At 48.6% G+C, this 18,525-nt stretch overlaps 1 protein-coding gene across 13 annotated transcripts in view; it reads right to left on the reverse strand.

Annotated features, from left to right (window-relative positions):
* Clec16a (C-type lectin domain containing 16A) overlaps positions 1 to 18,525 on the reverse strand; it is a 196,522-nt gene that overhangs the window by 156,351 nt on the left and 21,646 nt on the right. For 12 of the 13 annotated variants that reach the window (XM_063268511.1, XM_008767506.4, NM_001398551.1 and 9 more), the window contains exons 4-9: positions 16,971 to 17,119; positions 12,341 to 12,446; positions 10,479 to 10,602; positions 6,921 to 7,095; positions 5,694 to 5,747; positions 2,627 to 2,740 (exon numbers count right to left, since the gene is read on the reverse strand). In XM_063268511.1, coding sequence (XP_063124581.1) covers positions 2,627 to 2,740; positions 5,694 to 5,747; positions 6,921 to 7,095; positions 10,479 to 10,602; positions 12,341 to 12,446; positions 16,971 to 17,119 — 722 coding nt within the window. The remainder of the gene's footprint in view (positions 1 to 2,626; positions 2,741 to 5,693; positions 5,748 to 6,920; positions 7,096 to 10,478; positions 10,603 to 12,340; positions 12,447 to 16,970; positions 17,120 to 18,525) is intronic. The other variant, XM_063268510.1, reaches the window with a different exon arrangement.

Below are 18,525 nucleotides of genomic sequence, written 5' to 3' on the forward strand. Positions count from 1 at the left end.
GAGGACAGGGAGGCAGGAAGGGTTCAGGAGGAATGCAGTTTCAGTTTTGCTGATGGCTCTGGGGCACACAGAGAGCATGCAGGCCTGCACAATGAAGGAGCTTAGGAGATCTGTGAGACACTGGCTGGCCTGCTGGCAACAATAAAGCATTAAACATGCAGTCAGGAGCTGAGACAGTCAGGAACATGTTTGCCATGCAGGCACAAGGACTTAAATTGGAGTCCCCAGTAGTACATTAGAAATAAGCATCATGGTGTGTATCTGTATTACCAGAGTTGGGAAGGCATAAGCATAGAAATCTTCCTTAAGAGTCTTTCAGCCAGGGTTGGGGATTTGGCTCAGTGGTAGAGCGCTTGCCTAGCGAGCGCAAGGCCCTGGGTTCAGTCCCCAGAGTCTTTCAGCCAATCTAGCTGAATCGGTGAACTCTAGGTTCAGTCAGAGACTTGTCTCTAAGAAAATCAAGTACAAAGCAATTGAGGAAGACATATGACATCAGCCTCTGGCCTTAACATGCATGTGCATATATATGCATGTATATTTGAATATGCTTGAGCCTCTCACGCCTCTCTCTCTCTCTCTCTCTCTCTCTCTCTCTCTCTCTCTCTCTCACACACACACACACACACACACACACACACACACACACACACACGGTTACATGTTCTTGCCACCTGTGAAAACCAGTTTCCCAAAGAACTCTGGTCTCAAACCTCCCAACCCCAAATCTGACTTCAGCGCTGCTCATGGAAGACATTCTGGAAGAGCCTGGCAACTACACTGGGGCTTGGAAATGGTGTCAAACAAGAGTTCAAAGAACCACAGAATTTTAAACTGTTATTACTATAAATGAAGTGTCAAATTATCAGCAGGTGAGGTGGAGACAAAGGCAAAATAAACAATAAACGCATGTCTCCTGAGGGTGCCTCTAAGAGGCTTCCTGCAGAAATGTGCAGAATGGGTCAGATTGCCTCCAAAGCTCTGCTTCTAAGAAACCTCCACACGTCAGTGCTGGCGCCTTAGAAGATTTCTCCTGACCATGTGAAGAGCACACCAAGTAGGCCGAGGGTCAGGCTGCAATCTGCTGGGCACTTGCCTAGCACTTGGGATCTGTTTCCTTTCTATGCGTACTGACCACCCCTGCATCCTGCTTACTTTCCTTCATTTCCTAGTGGGATGAAACAACTTGTCCTAGGCTCTCAGCTAGTAGGGGCTAGACCACCTACTGGGTTCTGCTGCCTGTGCTGCATCTGTTTAGTGAAAGCTACTTAAGAAGGTACACAATGGTCTAGAGAGACAGCTCAGCTATTAAGGAGCAGGGTTCAGTCCCCAGCACTTACTGTGGGTGGGTACAGCGACATGTACCTCCATCTCTGTGGGATTCAGCACCCTCTTCTGGCCTCCACAGGCTCCTGCACACACACACACACATACATGTGCATACACAAAAGCCTTCCATCTGCAGGCTCGCACTGCACTCGTGCATGCAGGTATGACAACACAGGTTCTACTGTGCCCCACATATTCGCGTGGCCTTCCTGCCAGAGCACGGGTAATAAAGATTGTACCTCAGAAGCAGCACTGATGCTCCCTGCTTCTCTCAGATTCCTTTTTTTTTTTTTTTTTTTTTTTGGTTCTTTTTTTCGGAGCTGGGGACCGAACCCAGGGCCTTGCGCTTCCTAGGCAAGCGCTCTACCACTGAGCTAAATCCCCAACCCCCTTCTCTCAGATTCTTATAGGGCCTCACGTCACAGCCTATGCAATTGCAGACATGACAAGAACTCAATGGGATGAGATCCCTGAGGAGCTGTGGCGTGAGGGCCTTTCCAACAGTGGGTGTGGTAAGGACACAGGTGAGTTGGGCGAAAAGAGCAAGTTGGGAAAGTTCCAAGGCAACATGGGGCTCAGGACACCTGAGCAGAATAGAAGGAGGGATGACATCCATGTAGTAGGATGAGCAGAAGAGACTCCAGGAAGTCAGTCCTGGCCCCAGGTGTGCACAGACGTTGAGTTGTGCAAAGTGCAACTCTAACCTGGGCAGACCCCAACATGGCTAGATATGCTAGGTTCATAATATTTAGTAATTAACCTGAAAGCCAAGAACTTCCACTTCTATGGAAACATATGATGACTTGAGAATATGGCATCCACACTCCCCAGAATGACTTCAGGCTGGGTGGGACAGCAGCTGTGCACAAGGAAAAGCTGTCCAGATTGCTGTGTTAGCACACCCTACTGTTCTCACACTGGACTAGTGACAGTCACTGACGGTCACTACCCAACCTCCTTGGACATATATGCCTTAGACGGGTTGTTCTCTCAGCTCTCATTCTGTCTCAGAGACAGTGTCTTATATATATAACATCTAAAGACCAAGAGTTATACAATCCATTCAGCAATACCTGATTAATCGAATCTACGTCTATCCTGACTCCAGATCTCCCCAGGTGCACATCTAAGGACTCTGGCTAGTTTCCATGTATCCCGGAGCACCTTACACATCTTCACTAATGTATAATAAAAATGTTGTAGTATTCTTGTTTGTTTTCTTTTTCCTTCAGAGAACTAGGAATTAGCAAAGCAAGTACGGCTTCTTATCAAATGGAGACGCGGTCGCAGAGTGACTCACAGAACTTCTGGGAGCATCCTGTGCAGGCTTCGTATATGTCTCAGACAGATCGCCATTCAGAATGACTTCAGCCAGAGAGTTCACCAGCGGGGCATGATGTATAATGAGGAAGACCTAGTGAAACGGGGAAATGGGAGATGCGTTGAGAAGCTCAGTCCTCCAGTCTCCTCTTCCCCAACCCAAAATTCCCATCCCATCAAGGAAAAAGCTGCCCTCAACTCCGGAGGGCTTCTTCTCCACCCTGCTGCCTGTTTGGCTAGCTGTTCTTCCTTGGGAGTGCATCTAGATCATCGCTGCTCCAGTAGGAATGGACGGCCCAGCCAGCACTACAGACGGGCAAGGACTGGGGAGGGAGTGTGATGCCGAGATTCCACCACTGGAACTGTCCCAAACCCTGCTATGGATTCTACCATGCTGGGGTCACAGCAGTGTAGCAGGTGGAAGCCATTGCAGTCAGAGGTAGGTCCAGTCAAGCTGGGATGTAGAGCAGAAAGCTCCAGTTGTCACCCACCTTCCTGCCTTATGTTCAGAAGAGTGGCTTTAGGAATCAGGGTGTTCAAATGTGTTTTAAAAGGTAAAGGTGGGCCAGTGAGACAGCTCAGCATGCCTGACAACCTGAGTTCAATACCCACAACCCACAGTAGGTGAGAACTGACTATACAAAGTTGTCCTCTGATCTCCACATGCGCTAACTCCTACTCCAAGCTCATGCACACTAATAATACGATTTAGAAATGTAAAGGCTATGGATGCCAATAGACACAGTATGGTGTGTGTATACCCACCATACACCTGGGTCCCTGGCAGGTGTATACATGCTAGCAGACAGATTTCTACTTAGGGACTGACCAACACCTGTCCATGGACAGATCACCGCCTATGAACAACAGATCGCTCGCTGCCTGTGCTTGGGTTCCTGTCTGTGGAGGGATCTTGTGGGCAGACATTTGCTGTTATTAGAGCCCTGCCTACGTGCTGCCCTTGCCTGTGGACTCTGTAGATAAAGGAATCCCTGCAAGTAGAGCATAGGTGAGCATACAGTGCTCATCCCTGCAAGTAGAGCATAGGTGAGCATACAGTGCTCATCCCTGCAAGTGGACGGATCCTTGTAGGTGAGCATATAGTGCTCATCCTCCTGGGTCTGAGCCAGGAGCGCGGGGAGGGTGCCTACAGGAGAGATGTGACAGTGTGTCTAGGGCAGACCATCTCACCATGCTCTTGAGATGAGAGGCAGCTTACTTTTAGGGGATGCCATCACCTTCGCACTAAATGGGTGCCACTGAGTTTCCATAGAAGCTCTCTCCGCTGAAGATACCTGTAAGCTCGCGCCAACGTTATACAGATGGAGACGCTTTAAGGGCACAAGCTAGACTGTTACGTTCTCATGCCCTTAGGCTATATTATAACTAAACTAATGAAAGGGTGACTGAAGAAGGCCTCAAGACTTGCCCTCCCACTTCTCTCTCGGATCCTATGTAGTCCTAACTGACCTGGAACTCACTATGTAGACCAGCTGGCCAGGAATTCACAAAACTTGCCTGCACCTGCCTCATGAGTACTGGAATTAAAGACAGGAGCACAATGGCCAGCTAGGGCTCAAGACTTTCACCTGAATTTTTGCTTTACATGTATTTATTTAACTTCGTGTGCATATATGTGGGCATATGAGGACTACTGTAAGCATGTCGACCTCGGAGAACAGACAGAGGCAGGAGCTTCTTAACTTCTACCACGTAGCTTCTGGGTGTCAAACTTGGTTCATCAGACTTGTCCTCAAGACCTTTACCTGCTGAGACATTTTGCTAGCCCAGGATTTTTAATTTAGAAGAGCTCTTCGTAAGGGTTGCGGAAAACTAAGGAACAACGAAGTAAAGTCATGTGGTTTGAGATATACAGAGAAATGAGGTGCTTGGGCTACCAGTCCCTCTCTAGAGAAGAGGCTGAAAGGGAAGCCGCAGGAGCTGGTGACCACACTCCTCAGAGGAAAGCCTGTCCAAGTGCCGCTCCAACAGCTGAGGGGTCACGACAATGAGATTCTTGGTTGGACTCCTGTAGCTTAGCTGAGAAGCTGACCTGCTTAGGTCCTACTGGACTCCCGGAATTGCCAGCAGACAATGCTGTCAGGTGTGTAACAAGTCTGTAATGGGTGCACAGGGCTGCCAGGAGAAGAGGTCCTGTGCTGAGGTAGTAGAGGGGCCTGAGAAAGAGCAGGCCTCAGACAGAGCTCTGGGCAAACAGAGTCCCAAGAACAAGGCTCCAGGATGTAAGAAGTGGTCAGGCTACGTCTGGATCTAATCAATGTCCCCACTGTGGGAAGATGGTAACTAAACCTCTTCTCGGGCCAGCAGGAGCCAGCATTACCCCAAACTTGAAATAGCAGGGGATCCAAGTAGAAGGGAATCTCACTAAAAGGAGGCAACCCTGCTACACGGAAACAGAGCTGTGAGCAATCATCTGGCTACTTGACAGCAGGGTGAAGTGGCCCCTGAATCTGGACTGCTAGTAATAAAAATATTTCTAAATATTTCTCAGTTATGTAACTGCGTCACCATGGAGTTTTTCCCATTCTTATAAATATTACATAGTTACAAGACATGAAGGAGGAAACAGTTGTTTAAGGAGAGAGGCAAGCAACTGACTTGGGATTCAAATCTCAGGCTGCGGCTGCTCTAATATCCCTTAGAGGGTGATCTAGAACCAGATCCACTACAGCCCCACTGCATACAGCCCTGGCAAGGCTGTGTGCTACACCACAGCTCTGAGTGTGCAGTTCTCCAGCATGTGGAATGCATTTCTCTCATTTCTAAGCGTTGTGAACAAAGGCCACACAAGCCTACATCTCCAGAGATGGAGGGCAGCAGCAGGAGCCAGCTGTCAGGCAGTGTCACCTGGAAATCACTGCCTTTAGTCTGCACCTTCTCCCTAGACTAAACCTCCTTGCTGTATGGAGAATAGCAGTTTCCCTTGTGTTGAGACTTTTATGGACAGGGGCTCCAGAACTAGATAAGCACTTGGATACGGTGCAGGATGCATTTGTGTAAGAGACACGGAGGCAGGACACACGTACCTGGGAGAGAAGATAGAGGGACACAGGCAGGCTGATTTTCGGCCGTTCTCCTCCCTAGTGAAGGGCAGAAGAAACAGGTGGCTCTGGTTACAAAAGGCAAACAGAGCATGGAAGACCACAAGTCCTCAGTTGAGACAAGAAGTGAATCCCCTTCCCTACTGGGCTACTCAAAAGCCTGCCCTGAGCCCAGCCTTCCCCTAAGAACCCTCCACCACAGTCCTGTGTTGGCAGCTGCTCCAATGGACGTCCTTACTTCCAAAGTTATAGCAATACTCATTCCCCAGAGGACAGGCCCTCGGCCTCTTTTCAGGAAGAGGCCTTCATTAAATGGGGAAGGTAGGACTTGGGACCCTCTGGCATAGAAAACAAAACAAAACAAAACAAACTGTGGCTTGCCCTCAGCTTCAAAATGGCCCATGTGAGACCAGTCCTGTGACAGAGGGACATTTAGGCCTTGGTTTTGTGCCTTGTCCAATCCTAGGTCTCAGTGATGCTGAGTGTGAGCTGCCCCAGTGTGGCCTCCTTTTGCTGTATTTACTGACTAGTTGAAAGAATGCTATGTTCTAGGTCCAAAAAGAAGATGCTATGCTTTTGGGACTCATCTAATGAGGTGCATTGCTGGGAGACAGCTTCTGCTGGATATATTTGTGTTCCCTTGCCCTGTCTTCTTCTCGCCTTAACTCTGAAAGGACAACCAAGACCTCTCTCCTGAAGCAGCTTTTCTCCTAGGGATCCCAGAACCAACCACTCATGGCATCACTTAGTGACAGGTTACTCATGCAGATGACCTGTTTTAACCCAAGCCAGCTCAACCAGGTGAGCTCCCTGAAGTGAGATGGTATCCCAGGAAGTCACCATCCCTACCGCATGGAGGACTCAGGGTGACCACTTGTATCAAGTCAGGAGCCCTTCCCCTGGGCATGCTCCAGCACTTCCTGTTCATCTCATATGGAAGTTCTGACGCTGACTGGGTTCTCTGAGAATCAGCTCTAGTGAGCAGCAGAGAAGCGCTGGGGAGAGCAGCATCCATAGAAGTGTGCACGGCACAGAGGCTGAGCTCTAGGGTCTCCTGCTTCCCTCTGACAGCAGGAATGTTCCATTTCTTGGTCACTTTCTCATCAAGAACAGGTCAGTGAGCTTTGGAAGGTCTTCCCTGGGGCGTGAGGCCCTGCTACTTCCACCCTCACTCCCAGAGGGTGCTCCAGCCAAGGGCAGCTGCAGACTCACCTTGTCGGGATTCTCCAGGGAGTGGACGTAGAGAGGCAGGAAGAGCCTGTTGAGCAGGTGGTCTGTGAGCACGTCGTTGAGGAACTCACAGTTGATGATCAGGATGTCATTGAGGTAGTGCAGGTGGTCCAGGTGCTCAGCCACTAGGTCACTCAGCTTCCCCCGATTCCGGTGCCTGCGAGAGAGACGTTCTCAGTCCAGAGGCCCAGGCTTGGGGCCTTCAGCATAAACATAAGACACATGTAGAGATGCATTCACTCTAGCATCTAAGCTTGTCAATTAGGTGAGCTGGTTATCCACACTGCCCCTGACAGGAGAAAAAGAATAATACACAGAATCACTGAAAAAAAAAATCTTAGAACTCTTGGGGCTCTTTCCCCCGATGGCCTTGGCACAGGTACCCTACAAATGCAGCTGCAAATAAGTCAGGATAAGCTAAGCAAAGAAAAACAGTGAAGCCTTTGTGAGGAGCCATTGCACAGTGGCAGTCTAGTCACTGGCCAACATGCTAAGAATCCCCAGCTCCCGTATGAGCAGTACTAATGGAGCCAGAAGTCCCAGCAAGCCAAGTACTCCAGAGGTAAGGAGTCATGAAGAATGGAGGCCTTCTCCAAGCTCTGCCTACCAAGACACGTTCTTCCTCAAGTCCCTGCTGGAGGAGGCGATAGGACCTTGCAGCAAGCAACAGCCATGCTGCCTGTTCCCAGGGTGCAGTCGAAGGGCAGAGTCAAAGCAGCCAGAAGTAGCTTCCGCTACCTCGAAGGCACAAAGTGGGCAAAGAGCAATCAGCTGGGGCGTGGGCACTGCACTTGCACCAGGATTACTACTACACAAGTTACAGATGGCCATTCAGAAGACAGAGACTGGGGAAAGATGGCAAAGAAAGTGTTCCCATGCGGCCCACGCTAATGCACACCCGCTACAGACATTTGGGACCTACTACCTGACAGCTAGATTTTCATGTTTTACTCTCCGCCCTAGACAATCTAAAATGTGTTTAAGATGCTTCTAGAAGTAATGTGTATCAGACAAGTAATAGGTTCAGATTTGCTTTTCCCTAATCTGGTGCAGTCATCCCATACTCGTTATTCCATACCTTTACAAGATACCAATCAGAAGTCCGTACAGCGAAGCCCAAATATAGCAAGAATCTATGAACCCACCTTACCAGAGACCTAGAACACATACACACACAGACACACACACAGAGACACACACTCACACACACACAGACACATACACACAAACACACACTCACACACACAGACACACAAAGACACACACAGACACACACAGAGACACAGACACAGACACACACAGAGACACAGACACAGACACACAGACACACACTCACACACACACAGACACAGACACACAGACACACACTCACACACACACAGATACAGACACACAGACACACACTCACACACACACAGACACACACTCACACACACAGACACAGACACACAGACACACACACACACACACAATGTTCCATACTGCTCCCTTAAGATACCATTAAAAATCAGCTTTAGTAGGTTTTTAATATACGTCACTTTTTTTTTTTTTTTTGGTTCTTTTTTTTTTCAGAGCTGGGGACCGAACCCAGGGCCTTGCGCTTCCTAGGTAAGCGCTCTACCACTGAGCTAAATCCCCAGCCCCTATACGTCACTTTTTAAAGCTTTCTTCAGAAAAGCTTTACCAAAGTGCTCTGGTGGGCTTAACAGCGTCTGTCATATCCAACCAGCTGCCTCGATTCAGAGAAGGAATTGTGTGTCTGATCCTGGGGACTAAGCCTCGAGCCTCATGTGGGTTTGGCACATGTTCTACCACAGAGCTCCACCCCTGGCCCTCTTTTTTACTTTATTTTGAGACAGTCTTGCTAAGTTGCTGTTGGCCTGGATCCCGCTATGTAGCCAAGACAGGCCTTGGCTTTTGATCCTCTTGCATACATACACATCCTGAGGACCTGGGAAAACAGGTCTGAGCTAGCAGGCTGAGGAAGCCTTAATCACTGGACCTCCGTGCAGACAGTCCCTCCTCCACCCTCTGTGGAACCTGTACTGCTCCCACTCTGCAGCTGAGTCTTTGTAGGTGCTGCTCATTGGACTCCCCTCACCACAGAACCCCGCCCCTCACTGCCCCCATATTATTTACTGGGCAACTAGGTTGACGTTATCATAGCTTGTCACTGCCGAGCTCCACAGAAGACTATGAGCGCACTTCCTTCCATGGAAGCTGTGATCTACGTGGTTCTTATTCTCCAGAAGGTCCAGTCAGCTCGACCCCACCATTTCCCTAGCCTGGCTTCTTTCCCAGGGCTGCCTAGCTCCCTTGTCCAGCAGACTCCTTCCAGTGTCCTGACCCCATCACACTGTACTTCTTCAGCAAAGCCTGTCTTTGGAGCCATGTTTTTCAGCTGATGGCAAAGTGATGCCAAGAGGCATTTTCAGTTGTCCTGACTTGGAAAGGGATTAGTAGCCATGGAATACAAGGCCACGCAGGCTGTTCAACATTCTGAAAGGCGAAGACAGGACTAGAGCAACAAAGTACCCACTTCAGAAGGTCAACAGTGCCAAGACAGAAAAAGCCACTGTGGAACAAGTCCTCACTCTAAAGACACGGTCACCACCACCATCTTAAACCGTGTTTTAAAGTTTTTCTTGGGAAATGATTCACTAATAAATAAAACTCGTTCATTTCGTGTTCATAGTTGAATGGGTTCCTTACATTTGTTTTCTCTTGGCATGCTAACAACTGAACTTAAGGCTTCAACAAGTGCTTTCTATGAAGCGCCACGTATGTCTGTCATATCAGTCTTATAACATTTTCCCTCATCCTGTACCCCAGCCCAAGAGACCACTAGTCTACTGTGTCCTTAGATTTGCTCCTCTGGGCACTTCAGTGACAGCCTGGGCTGTGGGATGCTCGTGTCTGCTCCCTCCATTCAGGCAATGTTTTAGAGGTTTATCCGTATCAGAGCATGTGTCAGCACTGCAGACCAGTCACGGCTAAGTACTATTCTACTGCATGGACAGACCCCATTTGACCATTTTGTGTGGTGTGGAAAGAGGGTAGAGTATATGTGCAAGTGTTTGCTTGTGTGTGGTATCCAGTTACCTTTGGTGAAAGGCAGGGTATCTCAGTGGTGTGGAACTCACCAAGTAGGTTAGCCGGCCAAAAGCTCCAGGGACCTGTCCTTTCTGTTAATGGACCCTGCACTTCCACGGGGATTGAACTCAGGTCCTCAGGTTTGTGAGGCAAGTGCTTTAGCAAGGGAAGCAGGTGCCCAGCTCTGCGTTTTGGTGATGCAGACACACTTGCTTTCTCTCAGCAGCCTCACAGCCCCAGGTAGAGGAAGTGCTGACCCAGGGTCCATATGGAGGCACATGGAAATCCCAACTCCCCATCACCCCTAACAGGCAAGCAGAGCCTTCGGCAGCCTGGAGTCCTGACTGCCTGTGTTCACACAAGTGCTGCTCTCCTCTCTCCTTTTCCTTGGTGGAAACACATCCTTACCACCCTGTTCTCCTCTGAAACAACTGGAACATTACTTACTCCTCATCTGTCTGTACACAGTTGTCAAGTTCAATCACGTGGCTCCCAATGAACCAGACCAAATTGGAGAAGTATGGGACAGCGGTTTTGTCTCTGATGTAGTGCAGCATGGCCTGATTATCCACTGAGAGGATGCACAAAAGAAGACATAGTAAGCCACCAAAATAACTCAAGGACAGTTTTAAAAAGCAAAACACCCAAACAAACCAAAAACCTCTATGAAAAACCTTGCTACCCTCTGAGACTCTGTCTTTCCTGAAAATACTTGGAAATATGTATCTTAGTGATCAACAAAGGCGTGCTGGTCCTATTCTCTCAACTAATACACTTGGTTGCTATGGTTATAACTGAGGGAGGGAGGGAAAGAGGGAGGGACACTCAGTGCAATGGAGAGGCTATACACCAGCACAGGGCAGGCCTGACTACACTGACAACACAGCTCTCTCAAACCAAGTCTCCTGTGCTTACTTGTCAGGCAAGCTCAGAAAGAGGAAAACCAGAGGTTAATGACTTACATGACACTGGAATAAGGAACAGGAATCGGCATTGGAGGAAAGGCAAAAACAGACAACAGTTAACAGGGTTAGGAACTGGGAAGGTGAGACAGCGGCCCAGAGGGACAGAGTCTAGGCAGGAGGCATCTAAACCAAAAGACACAGTTAGAAGAGAGCGAGAGAAAACAGTGCAGGCAGTGGGATCAACTGCGTATGACCAAGGCCGCAAACTCAGAGGCCTGCCAGGTCAATGGCTACACAGTGAGCCGAGTCTGAAGGCTGGGAGAGCAAAGTAGGGGGTTGCAGCCCTAGTCCAGAAGGAGCAGTTGCTTCTCAGCCTTTGACCACTTAACTCCCCACGGGAGTGTGTGCTCAGAACACCCAAATGCACATCTTCAAGTCAGAAATGCACACTGCGCAAACATCTCCAAATTTTTAAACTTTAAAGCTATTATATATATACTTGTATATATAAATGTGTGTGTGTACAGACACACATTGTTTTAAAGACAAGGCATCTCCTCTATGTTCTGTATATTCTTTCCAAGACCATCTGAGTCAACTAGAATGTGTTTGAGGGATGGTTTGGGTTTACAGACTCTCAGTTTGCGACCTCTGGCTGGACCCAATTACGCTCTGAGAAAAGCTCTTAAATTAGATTTAAGGTGAGCTTCCCTGGCCCTCAAGTAATACCACCTTAACTCATGAAAGTCAAAGCCCTTGAATGGCCAAGAAACTAGAGGCCCAGCTTCACCATCATTACCACAAGGAAATTAATCAGCCTTTAGGAATTGTCTTAAGAGGGCCAGTTCCAGCTTCAAAACCTTGCAGGCAGGCAGCCTATATGCCAGCATGGGCAGGCCCTGTGATAAGACTCTACTGGACACAGTATGGAGCATTAAGTACATCTCAGAGGAGGAAAGAAAGACACATCTGTTAACACTGGCCTTGGTGGCTGGCTGGGAAGACATTACTGCCTCCTGCTGTTTGTGATGGGAAATGCTCTTGTGCATATTTAAAGATAAAATATAAAACAAGCAGCTCTAACAGTAAGTATATTTTATAAGCCAAAACACAAAAATTGAAAACTGCAATTTTCAAGACAGTTTTGCTTTATCTAAATAGACTATAGCCATTCCAAATCACTCAAAGACTTCTTGGGATAGACTAAAATGGGGCAGCAGTAAGGAGCAATATTAGAGCACAAAGGTTTCCACAAGGAACAGTGATACGTCTGCAAGCCTTTGTCAGACAAGCAGCCATGCCTCATACTAGGCAAGCTCTCCAGTAACTTGGGAACTGTGCTCGTGAGCTTGGGAGCCAGTCCTTGGCCTACCACCTGAGGCCCAAGTGCATGAGGAAACTCACCTTTGTAGACATTCAAGGTGATGGTTCTCACAGCAATTCGAACCATACTTTCAGGATGATTGAAGAACTTGATGGCTTCTGTGTACAGGGCAAAGTCATTGGTGTGCTAAAACAGAAAATGGTCCCAAAAGTTACAAATCCACAAGACAGACCTGCTCCCAAACCTTTCTGAAATGTGCCCGACTGTGATAAAACAAAAGAAAAGAAAACAAAGCAAAATAAGCCAGATGTCACCGTGAAGGGAGCTGAGGAAGGCACAGAATGTCTGAGCTGGCCTACATGTTTAGCTGTGGGAGTATTTCTGAACCCATTTCTTCATCTATAGAACTGGGGTACTAGCACACATTTTCTGGCCTCTAGGATGAAATGAGGTCATTTCTGGTCCAGTGCTCAGCCCCGCCTTTGTACCTACAGTGCACAGAGAACAGTGCGAGTTATTTATGTCAGACCTGCTTGAGTAAAGACCATGTTGGACAAAGTTCAGCATCTTTTGGCTGTTATACCATTCTCCATTTGAAAACACTGAGAGTGTAGTATTATCTGGGAGCCAGAGGTTCCTGGGAGTCTCCAGCTGTTAAAGGGGGACAAGAGAACCAATTAAATGATTCAGAACAAGACCCACTGGTTAGCCTGCGAGAACAGAGTAGAAACGGCCTGCAGAGTGCTTTGCTGCCCCCTTGTGGCCAATGTTTCTGTATCATTCAGGGATCCACTCTGTGAGTGGCTGAGGAGAGGCAGGAGGGTAGAGGTCCTCTAGGCCAGCCCTTCCTGGAATGGAGCAGGGGACTCAAAATAACAACTATATTATAAGGGCAATTATAAGGGTGGTTCCATTTTGAGGACTGGCAATCAAGTATGAATCTAAAAAGTGGAAACTACTAACCTGGTTCAGACACACTCATGCACATGCACAAGCACATGCGCATGTGTGAGCGTACACACACACACACACACACACACACACACACACACACACACACACACGGCTCCTAAGGATGGCCAGCTCTTCCAGATCCATGACTTCTGCCCTCCCACTGTGACTCGGAGGACCTAAGCAAAGAATACTCTGGCCCTCACTCTGGTCTGAGTTTCTTCCACAGCGAGAGCCTTTGGGTGAAAGCTGTTCCCTGGACATGTTTACCAAGCACCTACTATGTGCCCAGGACAGGATTTCATCATGTTAATTTCTCAAGTGCATCCATGTTTTTGGCTCTTGGCTACCATTTCCTTCTGAGAGATACTAATGACTCATGAAAATCAAGGTTCAGACTGTTGCCAAAGCAGTGAGAGTTGGATGGTTTTTGCCCAAACTCAGAAAAGTTTGGGACTGTGGTCTGAGTTCAAACACAGACTTTGAACATGTGGGACAACCACTCAGGTGATACCTGGTGTATGACAGCTAGCTTCCAACATGCTCACCTCCTGTGCCACACTCATGCTGGACCCGCCCACAGAGGCAGCTCATGCCTGTGTGACCAAAGAGTATGCTACAAGTGTGTGACATAAGGCATGGACAGCGGCAGCAGTGTGTGTGTGTGTGTGTGTGTGTGTGTGTGTGTGTGTGTGTGAGAGAGAGAGAGAGAGAGAGAGAGAGAGAGAGAGAGAGAGAGAGAGAGAGATGAGGCATGGACAGCAGCACTGTGTGTGTGTGTGTGTGTGTGTGTGTGAGAGAGAGAGAGAGAGAGAGATGAGGCATGGACAGCAGCACTGTGTGTGTGTGTGTGTGTGTGTGTGTGTGTGTGTGTGTGTGAGAGAGAGAGAGAGAGAGAGAGAGAGAGAGATGAGGCATGGACAGCAGCACTGTGTGTGTGTGTGTGTGTGTGTGTGTGAGAGAGAGAGAGAGAGATGAGGCATGGACAGCAGCACTGTGTGTGTGTGTGTGTGTGTGTGTGTGTGTGTGTGTGTGTGAGAGAGAGAGAGAGAGAGAGAGAGAGAGAGATGAGGCATGGACAGCAGCACTGTGTGTGTGTGTGTGTGTGTGTGTGTGAGAGAGAGAGAGAGAGAGAGAGAGAGAGAGAGAGATGAGGCATGGACAGCAGCACTGTGTGTGTGTGTGTGTGTGTGTGTGTGTGTGTGTGTGTGAGAGAGAGAGAGAGAGAGAGAGAGAGAGAGAGAGAGAGAGAGAGAGGAGGCATGGACAGCAGCACTGTGTGTGAGTGAGACATGAGTCTAGCACAGACAGCATCACTGCTTGTTATGGTAAAAATAAAAAATGGGAGGAACCAGTTCCTGTGCGTGCCCGGTGGTCGTTAGTTCCAGCTCCAACGAGCCATTAGAACTAGTGCTAATTCATCTCAGATTAGTATCTTTCCCAGCAGCTCTCTGCTAGCCAAGAACTCTCTGGTTCTAGCCACCTGCTAAAATTAAGACTCAACAAACTATAACCCAACAATCAGATTTATATGTTAAATTCTCAATTCACAATACATCCACACAATGAACTTATAATCCACCTAGATAAGATATAATTTGCCCATCTAGACAACACAAAATCCTGCACACATCCATCCCTTCAGAATAGTTATAACAACTTGTAATATGTGCAGAGAGGAATCTTAACATCTGCCGCCATGTTCTCTCGGCTGCCTCCTCTCTCTCTGGCCTCCTCTACCCGCCCATCCTTCCTTTTATCCAATGACAGGCCTCGTCCTATCCTGTACCTGCCTTCACCTGCATAATGACATCAACCTACAACTTGTCCTGGTCTGCTGTGTGACTTGCTCTAGGGAAGCTGGCTGTAAGGATGGTGGTCAACCCTGGGATGAAGCCCCTGGAAAAGAGATGTGTCTCCCATGCACAGCTTCAGCTAGCAACCATGGCAGTGAAATGGCCCTCCAGCCACAGGCCAGCCTCCAGAAGACATTGGCTTCTTGGGCACTGTGTAAGATCACTCCAATAAGTCCAGACCACTGAGAAGACTGTGGTGCAACTCTACTCAGGGAGGCATAGGGAGAAGTCTGAGGGAGACTTCTCAAACTTTTCTGAGAAAGTGTTCTCAAAAGGGACACAAGAAAGGAAATGATATCAGAAATTCTGACAACAGCATGTGACTGAGTGATGTCTGGAGCTACAGCAGTCACATGACCACATGGAACCAAGCCTTGAACAGATGCCAGTTGCAATTACTGAGCAGGAAGTTTTGGAAAATCCTGGGCCCTTGATCTAGTGAGCCAGCACACGAATGAATGAGGCAGAACACAGCTGCCATTTGTACGTATAAGTATATGAGCTAAACTGACCTTATTCCCAAGCTCCTTGGCACTGTGAGAATAGAAGCGATTAATTTATGTAAGCTGTCACTAGCTCTCCCAAGGAATGTGAGGGACCAAACCCTCAAGAATAGCAAGTTTATCACTTCACACAACTCTGAAGACTTCATCTCATTTAGTGCATCCCTGAAGCCCAAAACCAGGTATCTAGTTTCACCTCATTTCTCAAAGGCGGGGGCTCAGAGAGACCTGGAAGTTCTCTCATGACACTGCAAGAGCAGAAAAGCTATGCCTAAACAGGGTTTCTGCTGTTTTCAACAAGGTAACCTCTGGACAGTTCCCTCCCTGCCAAGTAAGCTGAATTTAACATTAAAATAGAATCAATTTGTTCCATTAAAGAAAAAAGTTTGTGCCAGGTGTGGTGGAGCCCAGCACTTGGGGGCAGAGGCAGGTGTGGTGGAGCCCAGCACCTGGGAGCAGAGGCAGGTGTGGTGGAGCCCAGCACTTGGGAGCAGAGAGAGGCAGGTGTGGTGGAGCCCAGCACCTGGGAGCAGAGGCAGGTGTGGTGGAGCCCAGCACTCGGGAGCAGAGGCAGGTGTGGTAGAGCCCAGCACCTGGGAGCAGAGGCAGGTGTGGTGGAGCCCAACACCTGGGAGCAGAGGCAGGTGTGGTGGAGCCCAGCACCTGGGAGCAGAGGCAGGTGTGGTGGAGCCCAGCACCTGGGAGCAGAGGCAGGTGTGGTGGAGCCCAGCACCTGGGAGCAGAGGCAGGTGTGGTGGAGCCCAGCACCTGGGAGCAGAGGCAGGTGTGGTGGAGCCCAGCACCTGGGAGCAGAGGCAGGTGTGGTGGAGCCCAGCACCTGGGAGCAGAGGCAGGTGTTCCCTTGAGTTTGAGGCCAGCCTGGTCTACAGAGTGAGTGCCTAGGCCACAGGGGTTATACAGCAAAACCCTGTCTCTAAAATCAAAAAGAAAAAAAAAAAAGAAAGAAAGAAAAAGAGAAAAGCTTGTGGGGTTCAGCAGTTGAAAACCAGAGTCCCAGCCCCAGCACCCACCTAACAAGCTTGACACAGCCTCACATGCCTCTAATCACTGTGGAGACAGCAGCGACAGGAGGGTCACTGAGGCTGTGACTGCCAGCTTACCTGAAAGACACAAACAAGCAAGCTCCTGGCCCAGGAAGAGATCCAAAGGAACAAACAAGAGTGGCAAAGTGGGGATTTTAGAGCCCTTGCTTGGCCTCCACAAGCCCAGAATACACATGTACAAACTTGCTATACATGCATACATGCGTACACCACATATTTAAAAACAGAACTCATATTTAAGTATGCCAAAGTCTGTGCTCAGGAAAGTGCTTTGTAGAGCAAAGGCCTCCACGCTTGGGTTAGCTTGACAGCCCATACCTGTCTGTTACCACTCACCTCATTGTAAAAGAAATGGACAGTGTGGTTGTTGAGCTTTAATGAAAGTGTTTTCAGGAATGATATATAATACGCCATGATCTCCTCGTCGGAAAAGTCAAATTTATGGACAATGATCGAATTTACATAGTTATTAGACAGCAAATAATCTAGGAGAGAGAACACAAAGGAAAAGAGGTGAGGTCATGCTGGAGGAAAGGCCTCTGGGTAATGAGCACAGCTCAACTAGCTGAGCACAACAGGCAGCTTAACCTTGAGCTGGCACAAAAACCATACACCAGGCAGGACCATCAGCAAGCACACCTGTGGCCTCTCTACGAACTAAAAGAGATAGACTCAAGCACGTTTTCTGTAAATTGCTAGCCCACATGGCCATCAGAAGACACTGTCATGTCTGAATGCCAGAAAATGCTGCATGTGTCTCCAACCTCTATCTACTGACAATCTCCTGAGAGTCCCTGCATCCCCACCATGTGTCCAGCACCAGGCTAACCACCTCAGGTCCTAATCCCCCAACACTTACCTGGTTCCAAGGAGAGCAGCACTACTTACAAACTTGGCCTCCGTTGGGGAGGCTACTGTCAACAGAGCATACACGTTATGAAGGAATACACCCAAGGCAGTGAAGGTGTCAATGCCACTAACCTCGCCAGCAACATCAGCCAAACCAACCCCAGTGATCAACATGGAGAAAGATAATGCAGCCAGACTGCTCTCGTGCCTCTGATACCTGAGGCAGCCCTTGGGGCCAGCTCTAAGAGAGGCCTTGAGGGTGGAGCAGGCCCTAAAAATCTTGAACACATTGTTAAGTGAGTCATGGTCACAAGTGCTACAGTGAGCTTGCTGTATGTGGAAATGGAACCGTACATAACCTCAAGTTCCTACACACACACACATGAGCCTCGGGTGTCGTGTGAGGGATGTTATACAGGTGCGTGTTCAGTAGCCCCACTAGGTTAAGGCCCTTGCAGTTCCTCGGGAAGCTTGTTCACACCCCTGCCCTGTCAGCATCTTCTCTCAAGGCACGGAACCACTCCAACCCTCTACAGACTTGTGCACCTGTGTGTAACCTTACACAGAGGAGTCAAGCAGGATGTCAGTGTCCGGCCTCTCACTTGTCACTGAATCTGAATGTTATAGCCACACTACCTCCCCCTCTCTGTTGATATCTAATGCATTTTTAAAACTGTCCCCAACTTACTTATCCACCTATGATTTACCACGTAACATAAAACTTAGGTGCTTCTGATAACTGCAACTCTTCTGATCTGGCTAGGGACAGCCGTGGATGGACAACGGGAATAGGAGAAGGAAATTAGGACATCTCAGTGAGCCCTGGGCCACAAATGGCACATAAGCTAGCACCTTCAGGTATGTGAGGGAAGTCTCTGGCTACATTCTACACCTGGGACAGCCACAGGGTACATCTGCTCCCCACAGGGACTTTTCTAATTCTCCACAAGGCTCTGTGGGGTTAGGGATCAGTAAAGGGGCCCGGTGTGTGGCTGGGATTTTTCTACTACCCCCTCACTGTGGCTGACATTCTGTGGTATTG

Source organism: Rattus norvegicus, chromosome 10 (assembly GCF_036323735.1).
Source record: "Rattus norvegicus strain BN/NHsdMcwi chromosome 10, GRCr8, whole genome shotgun sequence".
Taxonomy (NCBI): Eukaryota; Metazoa; Chordata; class Mammalia; order Rodentia; family Muridae; genus Rattus; species Rattus norvegicus.